The 16,143-nt window shown below is 37.1% G+C and overlaps 2 protein-coding genes across 3 annotated transcripts in view; both read right to left on the reverse strand.

The window, feature by feature from the left end:
• Positions 1-68: 68 nt before the first annotated feature.
• On the reverse strand, positions 69-8,341 carry LOC133518854 (probable hydroxyacid-oxoacid transhydrogenase, mitochondrial). The gene is made up of 10 exons (XM_061852598.1): positions 8,261-8,341; positions 7,767-7,944; positions 7,450-7,528; positions 6,480-6,688; positions 5,625-5,712; positions 5,424-5,532; positions 4,002-4,315; positions 3,175-3,356; positions 885-1,155; positions 69-223 (listed from the first exon to the last, which is right to left on the reverse strand). The coding sequence occupies exons 2-10, from the start codon at positions 7,817-7,819 to the stop codon at positions 140-142; spliced, it is 1,389 nt and encodes a 462-aa protein (XP_061708582.1). The 5' UTR covers positions 7,820-7,944; positions 8,261-8,341; the 3' UTR covers positions 69-139.
• A 1,365-nt stretch (positions 8,342-9,706) lies between these two features.
• LOC133518856 (arfGAP with SH3 domain, ANK repeat and PH domain-containing protein) overlaps positions 9,707-16,143 on the reverse strand; it is a 79,610-nt gene continuing 73,173 nt past the window's right edge. For both annotated transcript variants that reach the window (XM_061852599.1, XM_061852600.1), the window contains one exon: positions 9,707-15,995. In XM_061852599.1, coding sequence (XP_061708583.1) covers positions 15,795-15,995 — 201 coding nt within the window. In that variant the 3' untranslated portion in view covers positions 9,707-15,794. The remainder of the gene's footprint in view (positions 15,996-16,143) is intronic.

The raw sequence follows: 16,143 nt of genomic DNA on the forward strand, positions 1-16,143 counted from the left end.
GTTGTTTGTTTCATGTAATCTAAACTGCTCCGATTAAACTTGATTAAGATATATATAAAAAAAACATGTTTAACATCTAAAGTATTTATTTAAAATTTGTTAACAAAATTTACATTTATGTATCACATACGTATTCTTATCAAAAGACTGTCAATGAATCTTCTAAGATCATTGATAAATCTTCTTCTGATTGTGGGAGCGGTGCTATCTTCAACAGCCGTTGCTGAAAAGTAAAATAAAGCATTAAGAGGAAAGGGGACGGCCGCTTCTCCATAGAAACGTAGTCCCTATTTTCCTCTGTGTATATTGGCATTAAGGAAAATATTTTGACACAATTTGATGTATATTGACCATAGCTATGCCCCTACGTTTGACTTTTTTAGATTTTATGATTATTGTAAAAATTAGGAGCGAAACAGTTTTCATACAATTTTTTAAATGCTCCTACCTCTTGTAATCATTTAAAAATCGAAAAAAATCTAACGTAGGGGCATAGCTGTGGTTTATATACAACAAATTGTGTCAAAATATTTTCTATAATATTAATATCCAGAGAGGAAAATGAGGACTACCTTTGTATGAAAAGGCGATCTCGCACGGGTCCTCCACTTTCGTCTCAACTCCTTATGGAAAATCCAATTCAATAATCAAAGCAACGAGTTTGATACAACTCTACTTACAAGGTAGATAAGTACCTTACATGCATGAAGTCCCGCCATTTGTATTGTGCGATAAAGATTAAATATGTATATATTCAGTAACTAAAGGGGTGACCCCTGTAACATAACCACTCACACTTTCGATCCATTTTAGTATAGCTATCAGCCTTTTTGACTCCCGTCCCGTGGCCATCTACTTAAAATAAAAATAATACTATCACAAACCTGTGGCAGAGCTCCTTGCACCAAATTCGGAATATCCTCTCCAGAATACCCAAGCGCCTTCAAACCATTCTCAATCTTCATCATATCCATGTACTTCAATATGGTATCAGCCAGCAATTTTCCAGCATCGGCTTGTTTGACGCCAGTGGTGTCGGCGCCGAGCAGGCCGGCGGCTTCGAGGTGCTTGTCCGGGTCGCTTGCGGCGGTGAAGCGGAACACGGCTGGGGCGGTTACCACTACGGAGAGGCCGTGGGGGATCATGGGCTTTTTCCTGAAAAGGTTTGCTTACAATTTTTATGGGAAAATGAATATGTGAAGGTGAGATTAAATAGAAAAAGTAAGCTATGAAAAAATACAATTTTTCAAATATTACACACTAATATCATCTTAATGACGATGTTTATTTTATTTTATTAGTGAAAAACTTTTGCGGGCTTACAGGTAACCCCAAAACGCTCACAAGATACCTAATACAATACAAACAATGTCAATGTAAATAAATTAAATAACACAATTATACAAAGTAAAATTAAATTACGTCAAATTACAATTAGATAAATATTAAGTTACAATTAAATTTAAGTATGTCAAATTACAGGTGAATAAAAAGGTGTTCAGAAAGTCATATCAATTACGCATTTTCAATGCATATCGTATGTTTGCCTAATGTATATTCGCATTCGCATCTAAAAGGGAGTAAATAATTATTTTTAATAAAATTATTATATTTATATTGTAAATTCATAGAAAAAGGATACATTCATACCTTAGTACTCTGGCTAACCTCCTAAGTTCCACAATCGATGGTTCATTTTTGAATTTGGAATCTTGACTTATTTAATCTGAGTTAAAATTACGTTTTATCTTTATACGGACCTCTGGGACTCGGGAAGTTCGGCAAAGTGATTAAATCAAAGTACCTAGTTATGATAGACTGATACGATTAGCTGGCACTCGCAGTGACAGATATTTAGCTTATTTTATTCCTCTCGGCTTTTCTAGTTTTTTTAATACACTACTGTACAGTGCTAGGTACTACTAACGCCATCTATTGTAGAAATCATCAATCACGTGACTCGTGCTAAGGAAACGAATTTCAATTAATTTTCACGTTACATAAACGAAGTGACTGTTTTTCTTAGAATTATATTACAATGTTTACATAATATTTTATCCTACTTTCACGTGAGTTGCGATAAGGTAGGTAGGTATATACGATTTTACTAAGCTAATCCTAGATTTATCGGCAAAGACAAGGTCATATTATGTATTATGCATGTTGGAATTATGGGTGGACTAATGTCTAGTCAAAAATAACTGAACGTACTCTAAAGCCTAAGGTACAAACATCCCGTTAATTATATAGTTAAATAAAACCTCATTGAACAGATTTCGGATCCTCTTTTACCTAAGAATTAGCTGACCACTTCACGTTGATAAATAAAATGGCAAGTTGATAATGACATTTAAGACAAAATATTGTTAACATGACAGAAAGTATTAAACATATCAGTAAATGTAAACAATAAAAAATGAAGTTTCCTTAATTTCTATTAAAAGTTAATTGTTTTAATGTAAAATACCATCTCTTTAAATATCGGTAAGTAGCTAATTTGGTAGCATCTTATACTGCAGGATTACTTAAATTTAACCTGCTGGTTTTGGTACTTTAATCTAGACTAGTTAAGCAGAACGAATCTGCTGGTAGAATCTTGGATAAATCATTAGGGGAATTACGAGTACTTAAGCGAAAATATATGAACGTTTTCCTTGTATCGACGATTCGTCATTCTGTAAGTCCAGGTCGGTATTTAATTATAAGTGATACTAACCTTGGTAATGAGTTCGCGTCTCATGTTTGATCAGTGGTCATTAAGATTGTAAAGAATAGTAAAAATGCTTATACTACACTGAGAAAGATAAATTTGTCATTTGCGAGAGCTCGATAGATGTATGTCTCGATATATAGGTATGTATATTATTTATTAACTATAATTAATAGTTATAAACTTCTTGCCCCGCAATAGGGACGAGGGTTCCATGGTAGATGTCGTGGACTCGTGGTGACACAGTAACTATCCTGACGCCGTTCTGTATAAGTTTCCATACTGCTCCGTCATAGGGTAGGCGACTCTGTGGCAGATCTCTGAACACTAGCATTACCGTCATTACCGATGCCCACGCCGGCCATAATTGCCGTGAGGGGCATTCCTAAACAAGCGTCAAGGTCGTATGTGTTATACCTACCTTTACTGAGCTAGCGAAACCCTGACAAACCCTAGCCACGTACCCATAGTCCTTCGGTATAAACTTCTTGCCCCGCGCCGCGATAGGGTAGGCAAGTCCGTGGCAGAGATGAACACCAGCATTACCGATGCCGACACCAGCCATAGTTGCTGCGAGGTGCATGCCTGAACGGGCATCGAGGTCGTCAGCGTTGTATACTGAGCGGGCGAAGTATTTTTGAATAGTCTGTATAAAGACAATAAACACCATGTTATAAAAAAGTACTATTTTTCGCTAACTAGTAACCATGAAAGACTGATAATGATAATGCAAAGTTGCGTGCTTCATTATTGTTGTAGGCGGCGTTATTTTCGTAACGTATAACTTGGGATCGTAAAATTGGATTTTCAAAAGTACAAAGCATAATAAATTACCTTAATAGGGAATATTACGCAAAAATATGCGTAGAGAGCGACACAAGCACATACTGAGGGCCTACCGCGAAACACAGAAAATCTAAATTTCGTTATCTACCTCTCTATTACTCGTGCACTCGTGCATATTCGAGTGATAGAGAAGCAGATAACGAAATTTCAATTTTCACGTTTCTTAGTAAACAAAACTGATTAAGGCATAGTGTGTATAACTAACTCTATGGTTTAAAATATGTGCTAGTGCTGTACTCTGGCGGCAGAACATTGCAGTAATACGCCCTATGAGGGTTAAAAATTGTTTATCAGCGCCATCTAGCGAGCTCTCTGAGAGATTATTAATTTAATTTCTAATGAAAATGCTTAGTAATGCTTAGTCTAAGGCTTAGTAGAATAATATAAGTAGGTATAAGCTAAAATACACTGAAAATTGGAATAAGAAAATAGTCTAAAGGCATACCTGCAGACAAAATCTGGCCCAAACATCAGATATAGGATTACTGCCTTGATAAGCTTGAGATCTCGCGGCCGGATTGGGAAAAGGCTCTCGCTTCGTATACGGTATCGCCGTGAAACTCTCCAAGGCGTGGCAGAAGATATCGAAGCCGGCATAGTTGGCCACAGTTTGCGGCACTGTGAGGGTGTGGAGAGGGTCTATTATGGCCAGGAGGGGGCGGAGAGCGCCGCCCGCGATTCCAGTTTTGGCTTTGATGGTTTCGCAGTCGAATATACTGACGCCGGTAGTTTCGCTGCCGGTTCCACTGGTTGTTGGGACTGAAAAAAATAACAAATAAGTAGAAGCATCATGGCGTTTTCCAGCAAAAGACCTATGAAAAGACATTGTCGGTTGTGAAAAAGCTACCACTACAGTACAGATATATATGAATATCTGCTGTCTCCTCCTCGTCTTAGCGTTTTGCCTGTTGTATCCTAATTAATATGACCAAGTTCTTGGGCAGGCTCCACTCGGCGATATACGTGTAATCATTGGCGAAGGTATTATTTTTCTAAGCGACTACCATCTAACACCTGACCTACAACCAGAGGGGAAACTAGGGTTTGTTGAGATTAGCCTAGCCTGGTTTCTGCACGAATCATATGCATACGACTTACGACATCACTTGAGATAACAAACATTTAAGTCATAAAAAGATGGCGCCGTCTACGATTAGCATTCATTATGATTCTTTAATCGATAATTGTCTAATGCCAAGCATAACTGCACTAATTAATACAACAGAAGATAGGCTATGAAGATTTAGCATCAATCCTATTAATTTTCAGTTTTAGCACATTTAGGACGAGTTGACGAGGAGAGATTATATACCAAAATTTCTGGTCAAAAAAGACATTTCAGAATTTTCTTAAACAAGCTTTTATCTCAGTGCTTCTTTTAACGACTCATCATCAGTCAGGTGATCGTAACAAACCCAAAACTCCATGAGATTACGTCTTTTGTCACAAAGTTATGTACATCTTTTGTCTCGATCATCATATCAGCTAGAGAGGATGATATTGTATTGTCACCAACCTTACAAAATTTTAGTCTAATCCGACATCGGGAACAGAGGGGCTACCGCGAACCACGTTCGATATGTTGCCTCCCTGTCACGCTTACGTACGAATTTACAAGTGCGACAGAAAGGCTGCACGTCGAGCGTAGTTCGCGGTAGGCCTTCTGGTACCCTTTGAACTCCACGCATGTTATATATACAACGTACCACCGTAAACTATCAGAATGCACGATGGTTTATATCAAACTGTGACCGAGCGCGAATGTGACCGTCTTTGGCAGTCAAAGGGTTATATATCTTGCATCCAATATCGATCCCTTATGTGACTCTTTTATCTGGTAGTATAAAGCAACTCAATAAACACTGACTAGCTATCATAGGCTTCAAGACTTTGTCGATCTGCTTGGCCTTCCCAACGGGAGCGTTGACGAAGTCCATCAGTTCCGAGCCTGGATAGCAGGACAGCAAGTTGGCAACCTTAAAATAAATCACACAATTTTACAAATAAAGGAAAACAGGCTTTCTGAATGGGCAGAAGAGTAGCCAACAGATCCCTAGCTATAACCTACCTTGCAAGTGTCCATGGTGGAACCGCCGCCGACAGCGACAAAGCTGTCAAAGTCGTTCTCTTGAGCGAACTTTATTGCGTCCTGGAAACTGGAAGAAAATCCAAGATTGATACAAACATACACGGTTAACAAGATTACAGACTGTATGATGATTATGGTAGAGAATCATATGTATGTATCTAATCATATGATGTCTGTGACTGGGATTGGATCAATCCCCCCGCGCTCTGTCACACGCGCTGTGTCTGTAGGTATTACGAGAATCATAACATTGGACCGTGTTTTAATTATCGCCTTTACACTGTTTGTGTTAAGGTAGAAAATAAAATGCATTATAAAGTACCATGACGCGAAACTGGAATTTGAATCGAGAAGGCGTTAGAATAGAATGAGATATACCATTTTGTAACAGCTTAACAAAAAGTGATATCTTTAATATAGAACAACTAAGACTGTAAAAGATATATTTTTGAACGGGAATTTTAGAAAATTATCTACATTTGGAAAAATTATACGGAATATCAGATACTTTTGGCGCGTTGTTTCATTAGCTACTTTTGATGCTGACTGTACACCAACAGGTTTAGTTTTAATAATTATGCATTTTTTCTCTAAAGAGGTATTTTGAGATAAGGATCCATTACTATTGTTAATACTTGAGCCTGTGTTGATGGTGACACAGTATTTATCAATCACTTTTTATGAGAATGATTACAGATTTTTGTTATTCCAACACACACCTAGCAAGGTGGCAAGCGACGAAGCAAGTCTACCTATCTCTTTCTATTTAATACAGTTAAAAAGACATCAGCAGTGGTGCATGTCACGTAAGACATTACTTATCTTTTGACCTACCTGGTTTCTGTTGGTTCCACATGTACATTATCATACACCTTATAGTTGACTCCAGACTTTGTTAGGGTTTCCAGAACTGCTTTCATGGGGCTCAGGTTTACGACGTTTGGATCTGTCATAACGCACACACTCTTGGCTCCTAGGTTAACCAAGTCATATCCAACCTCTTGCGTGACTCCAAGGCCATAGCGGACAGTCGAGTGTTTTATCTGTAATTACGGATTTTTGGTGTTACCTACTGTTTTTGTTTCATTCATGTCAGCAAGTCAGCATGTCACGACTGTAACATTGGACTAGCTAGTCTGAATTCACAATTAAAATAACAAGGTAGTTAAAGCACAAAAGTGTTTCTAGCCCACAAGTACTAGGTAGATTTTCATTTCCTCATGGACCATATAATACTATTTACTATTCTACATCTCTCTCTCTTTAGCCCGTTTCTATTCTTCGGGTATAGGCGTCCTTCATTTTATGCTACTTGTCACGGTTCTGTGTGACCTAGAGTCTAGTTTGAGGATGTTCCTCCCCCCATGGTTGCCACTTGAGTACTCGTTTACTCCAGAAATCTGTCTTTCATGCTATATGACCAGCCAATTCCGACTTCAATTTGGCTATATGTTTTACAACATTGGTGATCTTGCTTTGCTGTCTGAGCTACTCATTCATTTTACAGTATCTCAATGTGATCTCAACCCTTCTTTGTCTTCATTTTCTCTTTACACATAATATATTCATACTATCTCTCTTTAAATCCAGAGTGAATAGGCGGTTACTGAATCAGTGAGCTACATCTTAAGCTCTGTCAACACTTTCCACCGTCAGACAGACTCATATATAATTAATCAATTATAAAAAAAGTGAACAAGTTCATTTTAAATACATTTAGGTGTGTTCAACCCTACACCAGTATTTTTCATTATGAGTAAAGCTAATGAACACAGTGAAAGTGTTAAATGCTTTGTAAACTTGCCTCAAATGCAGTGGATGGTATAGGGGTTGCATTAGATACTTGGACATTACCGTGGTGACTATGTGCAGGACAGCTGCATCTGCCAATAAAAAAGAACAAATACCTATATAAATAGTTATCAAATCACTTTCCATACAATTTATTATATAAAAAGAACTTCATAATGATTTAAGACTAATCTTTTTTTTACATTGTTAATTATAAAGTTAACTATAAAGATTGTATTAAAACCATATGCTTTTATGACATACTAAACTGTATCTAAAGTCAGAAAATAGCTCAATGGTTGGTAGTTTATATTAAAAAAAAATACTTACGCTGCTTGATTAACTGTCCTCAATAAATCAAACACTCTTTTGCGACTAGCCATGTTGATAAAGGACTGCCTTTCCCAAAATGCCACGGAGGACTAACACATACTTAATCTCAACATTATTTAAAACAGATAAGGGGCACGACAACTATAGAAACTTGTTTATCGTGAGATGTAAGCAGCTATAAACAAGTCATAAGATATTGTTATTTAATATCATACCACAACCTAATATCTATAAAATATAATCACTGCGAAATATTCGGACGTTGATTAACATTGGCTCATATGTAAACACAAAAGTAAATTAAAACAAATGATAACGTCAAGTGGATAATCACATTATCCGGCCGTGTATGTATTCCGTTTTTCATTTCAAAACAAGTAAAATGAGGGATTAATATTCAGAGGGGTTACATAATCACTTCAAGCTAATGATAACAATGATAAGGACAACGACTTTTTACGACTTATTATTAGCATTGTATATAAACAAACTTTGATCAATGACGTAAGAATAAGAATAGTAAGACGTAAATAAATTTTAGATTCACTTGTTGCTGTCACACTTGTCACAGTGACAGTAGCGAGTGATAGACTGATGTTTTTTTTTACCCGTCTAGTCTAAACTAAACAGGCTAAAACGCAAGCCAGACTGCCTGAAAGACTTTTGGGTAATAAACAGGTAAAAAAAGTTGTCACCCTATGAATGTGAATAGTTAGAGTCGGACCAAGCTAACTCTGCATGACATTTGCGATGACAAAGTGTGGCCATGTCATCATGAATGTCAAATTTCTATAAAAATTGACGTTTATAATGACAATCTCTCACTTTGTTCTATTCAAATCGTTGCAAAGTTAGCTTAGACTGACTTTAACGGCTCGTATGATAATGATTTTATTACACAGGTTAATAGAAAGTGAATACTTAGTATAGTCTGTCCGTGTTTCTAAGATTGATCTTAGAAATGATGGGACAAGCTTTACCTACTACTTACTTTAAGCTTAAGCTGATAGGAATTAAATCATAAAGTTGGGTTTTATAGTCCTTAACTTAGGATACCTAATACAGGAGAGACGTGAACTTAATAAATAAAGATATGGACACTCTTACACAAATTAACTAAGCCCCACACTAAGCTCAAGAAGGCTTGTATTGTAGCCATTGTAGGTACTCAGACAACCGATAAATAATACTTATTTGTTTTACAAGGGGGCAAAGTTGTTGTTTAACCACTCGTGCTAATATTGATACCCGAGCAAGCGAAAGATTCCAAAATTGAACCACGAGCATAGCGAGTGCTTAGAGAAATGGAATCATGAGCGTTGCGAGGGTTTCAAGGCACGAGGGTTAAACAAACTTTGCCTCCGAGTGAAACACAAAAATTTTCACCACACCAACGCGAAGAAACTATTAACTATAAAATACCAAAATATTCAAATTAAATCAAATCCAAATGAATGTAATAATAAAATCATCATTTTAAAGTCAATTCTACTAGCTAACATAAGGAAACACCTCAAAATTTGTATCTGATTACTTTGCCCACATGTGGATAAAATGCAACTTTCTCATTAGTTTATGAACAATCAAGAGGACCTTTACCAGTTGGTGTGGTAATAATATATAAATAGGTACTTAAATACATAGAAAACACCCATGACTCGGGAACAATTTATCCATGCTCATCACACAAATAAATGCCCTTACCGGATTCGAACACGGGTCTATCGGCTTCACAGGCAGGGTCACTACCCACTAGGCCAGACCGGTCGTCAGTCGGATTTAGACCAAGATAACTCTGCACTCTGCAGCGATTTTTATAGCACAGACGTTCAAGTATTATTTAAACGTCATAATTTTTCAATCTAAATTATGCCAACCCCTCTGTAGTTTTATTTCATTTTATTTGAAATTGGGTAAAATAAATAAAAAGCAATGTGTAGACATCGAAGTGATGTATTAATAAATTCATACAGATTGTCATTCACGTAATACACAATAGAAAAAACTATTCAGCTACAACTCCGTTAATATACTACAATAAAGAATAAAACATCTTACACTACTAGCATCATTTGGTTAAATAACTTTTCAATAAGTAACATACTGACAGGCTAAAAATGGCATTAAAATATTTCATCACAATTAGATTTTCACAATATATAAATAAATATCATTTATATCATAAGAGCTATAGAAAAGTACATAACTCAAGACAAAGTCAGCACTTTTCTAATATATCTAGTTTACAATAAATTATGAATTTATTCTACAGACGCCTATGTTCGCACGTTCTATACTAAGATATCTATATACATTGTTACTATATCTATTGCATTAGATTTTCACTCATGCATAATTAATTATATATTAGATACTCTATTTTCAACCAAACATACTCCTGTTAACTGAATTTTGTATGGATGCCCGATAATCAATCTCCCGCGCCCGATATTTTCGCTTATAGGTAACCTAGGCCGTTCTTCGCTTTGGATGTGGAGCTAAGAGAATTTGAAATAGAGGTGGATTGTCAGAGAAAATTTTGTAGCCACAGTAAATTTACTGCCATCTTTCGGCACATTATTAAAACCTTTAGAACGCCATTTGACTTTAATCCTTATCAAACAAATATTTAACAAATTTAACACATATCAGTGAAAGAATAAGGATCAAAGTCAAATAGCGTTCTAAAAGTTTTAATCATGTGTCGAAAGATGGCAGTAAATTTACTGTGGCCACAATGTTTTCTTTGACAAGCCACCTCTATTTCAAATTCTCTTTGATGCGGAGGGCCTATCGCCAACATCGAAATATCTGAAATCGTTATCTGACTCTCTATCGTATGAATGCACGAGCGAATAGAGTCACAGATAACGATTTTTGATTTTTCGAAGTTGCCGGCAGGACCTCAGGGCTATAACCGCGAAAATCGAAATTCGTCAATTGTGGGCAATTTTCTCTGTCACTCTAATTGCGTCTTAGTTAGAGTAAAAGAGAAAGTTCCCCGCAATTTGCGAATTTCGGTTTTCGCGGTAGGCCCCCAGATCCGAGCATGACGTCGGTGTGCGAGCGGAACATCGCTGTATACGTGCAGAGCGCTGTCATGCTCACACACCGGAGCGGAGTGCGAGCCCGCCTCAGTATGATAATAACAGATCCGCCTCAGCGTAGTCTAGAGCAAGATATTTAATATAGATGGTAGGTATAATATATATATATATATAGGCATACCTACCTATTCACTTCGCCGTATTTGAGCAAACTCGGCTATGCATTCTTTCCTTTTCATATATATATAATGATTTTTTCGGGAATTACAGCGAACGGAATAACAAAAACGCATTTAACCGATTTGCAAGACCGAAGTAATCCCATAAGTGTTCCGTGAACAAGTTTACGGAACACTAAAAATCAGTTTGCTTTACATGCAACGAGTCAAAGTATAACTATGCAGGTATCCATGCATATAGGGTTATGCACGACGGATCTGAAATGTATGGGAAGATCCGCGGTTCCGGATAATTTCACATACATTTCGGATCCAGATTGCAAACCCTATGTGCATAGAATGTTTTACATAAAGACAATTTTTAACAGACTTCAGTTCCAAGGAAGAGGATCAAGAGGTTCTGTATTGGGGTATGGCTACTTTTTAAATGTATGTTCACCAAATTATTATGAAACCACGGCAAATTCAACCTGGGCGATCCAGCCTCAACTCCATGTGTTGTTTCTCCGCTTGCAACGATTCTCAAGATACGAGTAGCGACATCTACCGTAAGAAAAAGGAGCGAAAAGTTATCAAACTAAACAATACGGAGAAACAACATATCGAGCTGCTCGAAACTCACAATACCTATATCAGTTTATTACCTTAACAAAATACATATTGTAACCGTTTAAATAATACTAATGTATGGCATCGCATGCGGTAATGTGGGTAACTCTATACAATCTGCAATCCTTAACATCTATGCGAGTAAATGAACCCAATATACAAACTAAGTAGTTACAAGAAAATCTATGATTGCCGACATAGAATAACAATTTATCTGTCTCTCTCTCGCAAATGGTTAAGTGCGAAAAAGATGATAGAACCTTGTTTTAAATCTAAACGACCATTATAAGCAGTTCAGGGAATGTGTCGATACTATTTCTGCATAAGGTTTTGTTCCTTCATAATATAGCGCCTACAACTATTGCTAAGAATATTGAAATATATCTGTATCTCGATAATTATATCATCTATTTGAAAACGTGGAAATCGTTAAAATTTAACAGTTACAACAAGTTTAGTTATGTATATTGAGAGAGATCAAAGTAATAATTTTGTTGCTTCGAATAGCTTCGAATTCTGATCTGGTTAATCATAATTTGAAAAGTCGCAGGACATTAAAATACGAGAATGTAATCTGATGTTTTTGAAATTGACTACCCCGCTACGCATAAACACTGTAACTGCATATGAAAACTACTCCGATTCTGTATTGTATTTCTCAACAATAAGGTTTAAATGTAAATAGTTTTTTTAATGCAGTTACGGGTATTATTTTATACCTATGGCTTCTGGCGCAGTAAGTATTATAATCGTATTTAATTGCACACATATTCTATAAAATAACAAGCATGGAGATACTTTTACCAAAGAGAATTTGATATAGAGGTGGATTGTCAAAGTAAACTTTGTATTGACCGTAAAACTTTTAGAACGCCATTCGACTTTGATCCTGATTCTTTCTTTTCTTTGCGTGTAAAAGTTTTAATCATGTCTCAAAATATGGCAGTAGATTTACTGTGTCTATAAAGTTTACTTCGACAATCCACCTCTATTTCAAATTCTATTTGCCTTTACTTACGAACTGAAAAGCGCTCGTAACGTAACAAGTGGTCGTCAAACGTAATTTCGACTACTATTTGTAATAATTATAGTGACTGAGGTCTCTCTCATCATACACAACCCAGTAGACATCATGCACCAACAATCTAAGACACCTCAATAACTTCTACAAGAACAAACTAGATAACAAACAGTCACTGGTCCGAGGTTTGTAACTGATATTTTCCACTACTCATCACATAGTTTTTGGCAAATCTCTATCTGAGTTATTTCGAACACACTATAGTTTCGTATTGTTATCGTGTTAAGTTGATTTCGAGACAGGAAGCTTAAGTTACTCACTACACATATTTAGTAAAATTACTAATTCTAAAGAACTATCTTCATTGACTTGATGTTTTCCTGGTGCTTTTGTTCATTGCCTCGTGCTGAAGTCTCACATACTAGGCTTTTTTAATTCTTAATACATATTGGTTCAAAACTTACTAATTTTAGTTATTCTATAACATCTCGAACAAGCTATTTAAACGTCGAAAAATGAATGACAAAGAAGTAAGCTACACAGGTCAATTATTGTAATTACAATTTCCAATTGAAAATTGAAAAAAATCTATCAAATCGAACAAAGCCGCGAAGGGACGGACTAGCTACTGGCAAAACCTACAGTGGACTTGGACCTGTTTCATATAAAATCATTAATTAGCTTAAATAAATAATAAATATGCCCGTTTTCCCGGAATAGAAGATTTTTTTTTTTTATAATATTACGTCAGACTAATCTTCATATGAAATAGGTCCTTGGTGTCGTCAATATAATATAAAGCAATAAAGCTAAGTAACGGCTTCGCGACAGTTTAAATTTAGGCAATTTTAAAACTTAACACACTAATTTCATGAGAACTAATCAGTTCAAAGTATGAACATTGGAATGGTTCAAATGTATGAGTATTAAAATTCCTGTATAAAAACAGTAACTACTATATAAATGGTATTGAGTGACATATCACATTGATTACAAATTGGTGTGCCGAGTTTATCTAAGCCCTGTATGATACTGGCAATGATAACACTGCTGCGCTAGTATCCAGTCAACAATAATTTAAAACTCATGCAATTGTATACTTTATTGTGTTAGAATAGGTAACAATATTGAATGAAGTTTTAACTGTTACTGTGCGCTACAGGATTTAACAGCTGGGGGTCTACCGCGAACAACGAAGTTCGCAAATTGCGGGCATCTTTCACTTTTACTCCAACTAAGGCGTAATTAGAGCGACAGAGAAAGATTCCCGCAGTTTGTGAACTTTGGTGTTCGCGGTAGGCGCTCTGAATTATCTTCGAAACTATTTTAACAGTGTGTATATCAAATACGATCAGAGTATGAAAACATGCTACACTTAAAATAAGCTCATAGTTAAGAAATTAATAGCGTTAGGCCAACTTTACCAGACCATAGTTTAATATACGAGATAATCTCATTAATGAAGAGTGGCTATACACCCTGATATTTTGGAGGTACTTTTTAGTCTAATTATGGCCTCCGGCAAATAAGAAGTCGAACCTATTTATTTATGACACTTTACCTAGATATTTACAGACAAATCATGGCTTAAATAGTTGAAGGTAGGACTTACACATATGAAATATATGTCACTGGCCGATCATAAAATCCGTCAGATCATGAAACTCCTAGTCATATCATGAGACGACTCAAACATTTTAGAGCTCCACAGAGGTAGAGTTTTTTGAAATGCAATGGGGATGAAAATCTATTGGCCACGGACCATCTCCAATACTAAATTATGGGAATTGACCGGACAAAAAACCCTTTAGCTAAGGAGATACTTCCGCGGAAATGGCGCTGTATAGGACGTGTTTTACGAAGGCCAAACCACCTATCCAAGCAAGGGCTGACTTGGAAAATTCCCAGAAAAAAGGGAGCAAGGGGCCTTCGTACCACCTGGAGGCGCGCAAGGCCTCGGTTGGGCGGAGCTGGAGGAGGACCGTGAAAAACGGAAATCCCTTCTGAGAGCCATACATGAATGTCCTTGATGAGGGATAACAGGATAACATAGTAATCCTCAATAGCCGGGTCCACACAGAGCACACCACGGCCACTGTAGATGTGCCTCGGCCGAGGCGGCGCACGCGTTTTCCTCGCTTGAGCTCGCCGCCTCGGCCGAGGCACGTCTACACTGGCCGTATTGTGCGCAAGGAAATTGCCTCGCGCGTATGCTCGTTCTGTGCGGACCCGGCTAATGGAGATGAAAATGGGGTTTAATTTACTTCTTATATGCAAGAGGCTCATTACGAAATGACAAAGACAGGGCAAGCCTAGGCGAATGAAAAAGCATACGCTTACAGTCTTACAGAGCGTGTAACACACACAATACACATACAGACAGGTCAAACTGCCTAATTTACAAGAAAACTGCGTTCAGACAAAATTCATCAATACATTTTAATGATTCACTCATCACTCCCGAACACTTTAAAAATGTAAACAGTCACGTACGCTTTCAAAATTACAGGGTTACTACCCTAAACGATGTACCAGAGGCAGTATTTATGGACTGGGATTGAAAGCCTGCTTGGAAAGGTCGTTGGATCCCTTTACACCGGCCCCGGTTTATCGTATAGTGTAATTTACCCACTTCATTGAACACAGAACATCAATACAACCAATTTCGTATGACACGACCATTTTACAAGACATTGCATCGACCTTTCTCAGTTCTATTCTTATTCCTAAAGAAAGGAACACAATATATCCACATTTAACACGGCCAATGCTTTTTAAGTCGAAAGAAGTGTATTACGATGCATTTCGTAGCGTGATTTCTTTGGCGTTTACGGTTGTTGACTATTTAAATAAAACTACATATTTACATAAAACAAAACGAATAAGTTATGTACGTTACTTGAAATTATTTACTGTGTTACCTATTTGAATTTTCTAGCACGTCATTGACAAAAAAAACTCGCAAATGATTGATTACATCTGAACAGACAATATCACCGATCTTTTGAAAACTCAATCGACTGAATACCTTATCCACGATTAATAAGATTCAGATTCGAATGGGTTCAAAATAAACATGCTTAGCATTTCAGATTGCACTGGGCGTGTTAAAAGGAACAGCTACACCTGGTGTAGGCGAGTATGAAACCTACATCCGTCCCGTTCCCGCCTAGTCGGGCAGCATGTGCACGAAGGAGACGGGGAACATGCCGCGGCGGGGGGTGCCCTCGACCTGGCCCTCCATCCAGTTGTCGTCCTCGGTGCGCTCGTTGATGACGACGATGACCTCGCCCTCGCGGAACGACAGCTCGTCCTCGTTGTCGGCCGAGCAGTCGTACAGCGCGCGGCAGCGGCGCATGCCGACACCCATCTAGGGAGACGGAGAGACGGGATTAACAATCTTCACTACGGCTAAAACATATATTATAGAATTTATAGCAACTAATTACGTACTACTTAACTGCAATTGCGTTAAAAATCATTATCTGAGGGCTAAAGCGATTGGTATAGCTAGTACC

This window comes from Cydia pomonella, chromosome 6, assembly GCF_033807575.1.
Source record: "Cydia pomonella isolate Wapato2018A chromosome 6, ilCydPomo1, whole genome shotgun sequence".
Lineage (NCBI taxonomy): Eukaryota > Metazoa > Arthropoda > Insecta > Lepidoptera > Tortricidae > Cydia > Cydia pomonella.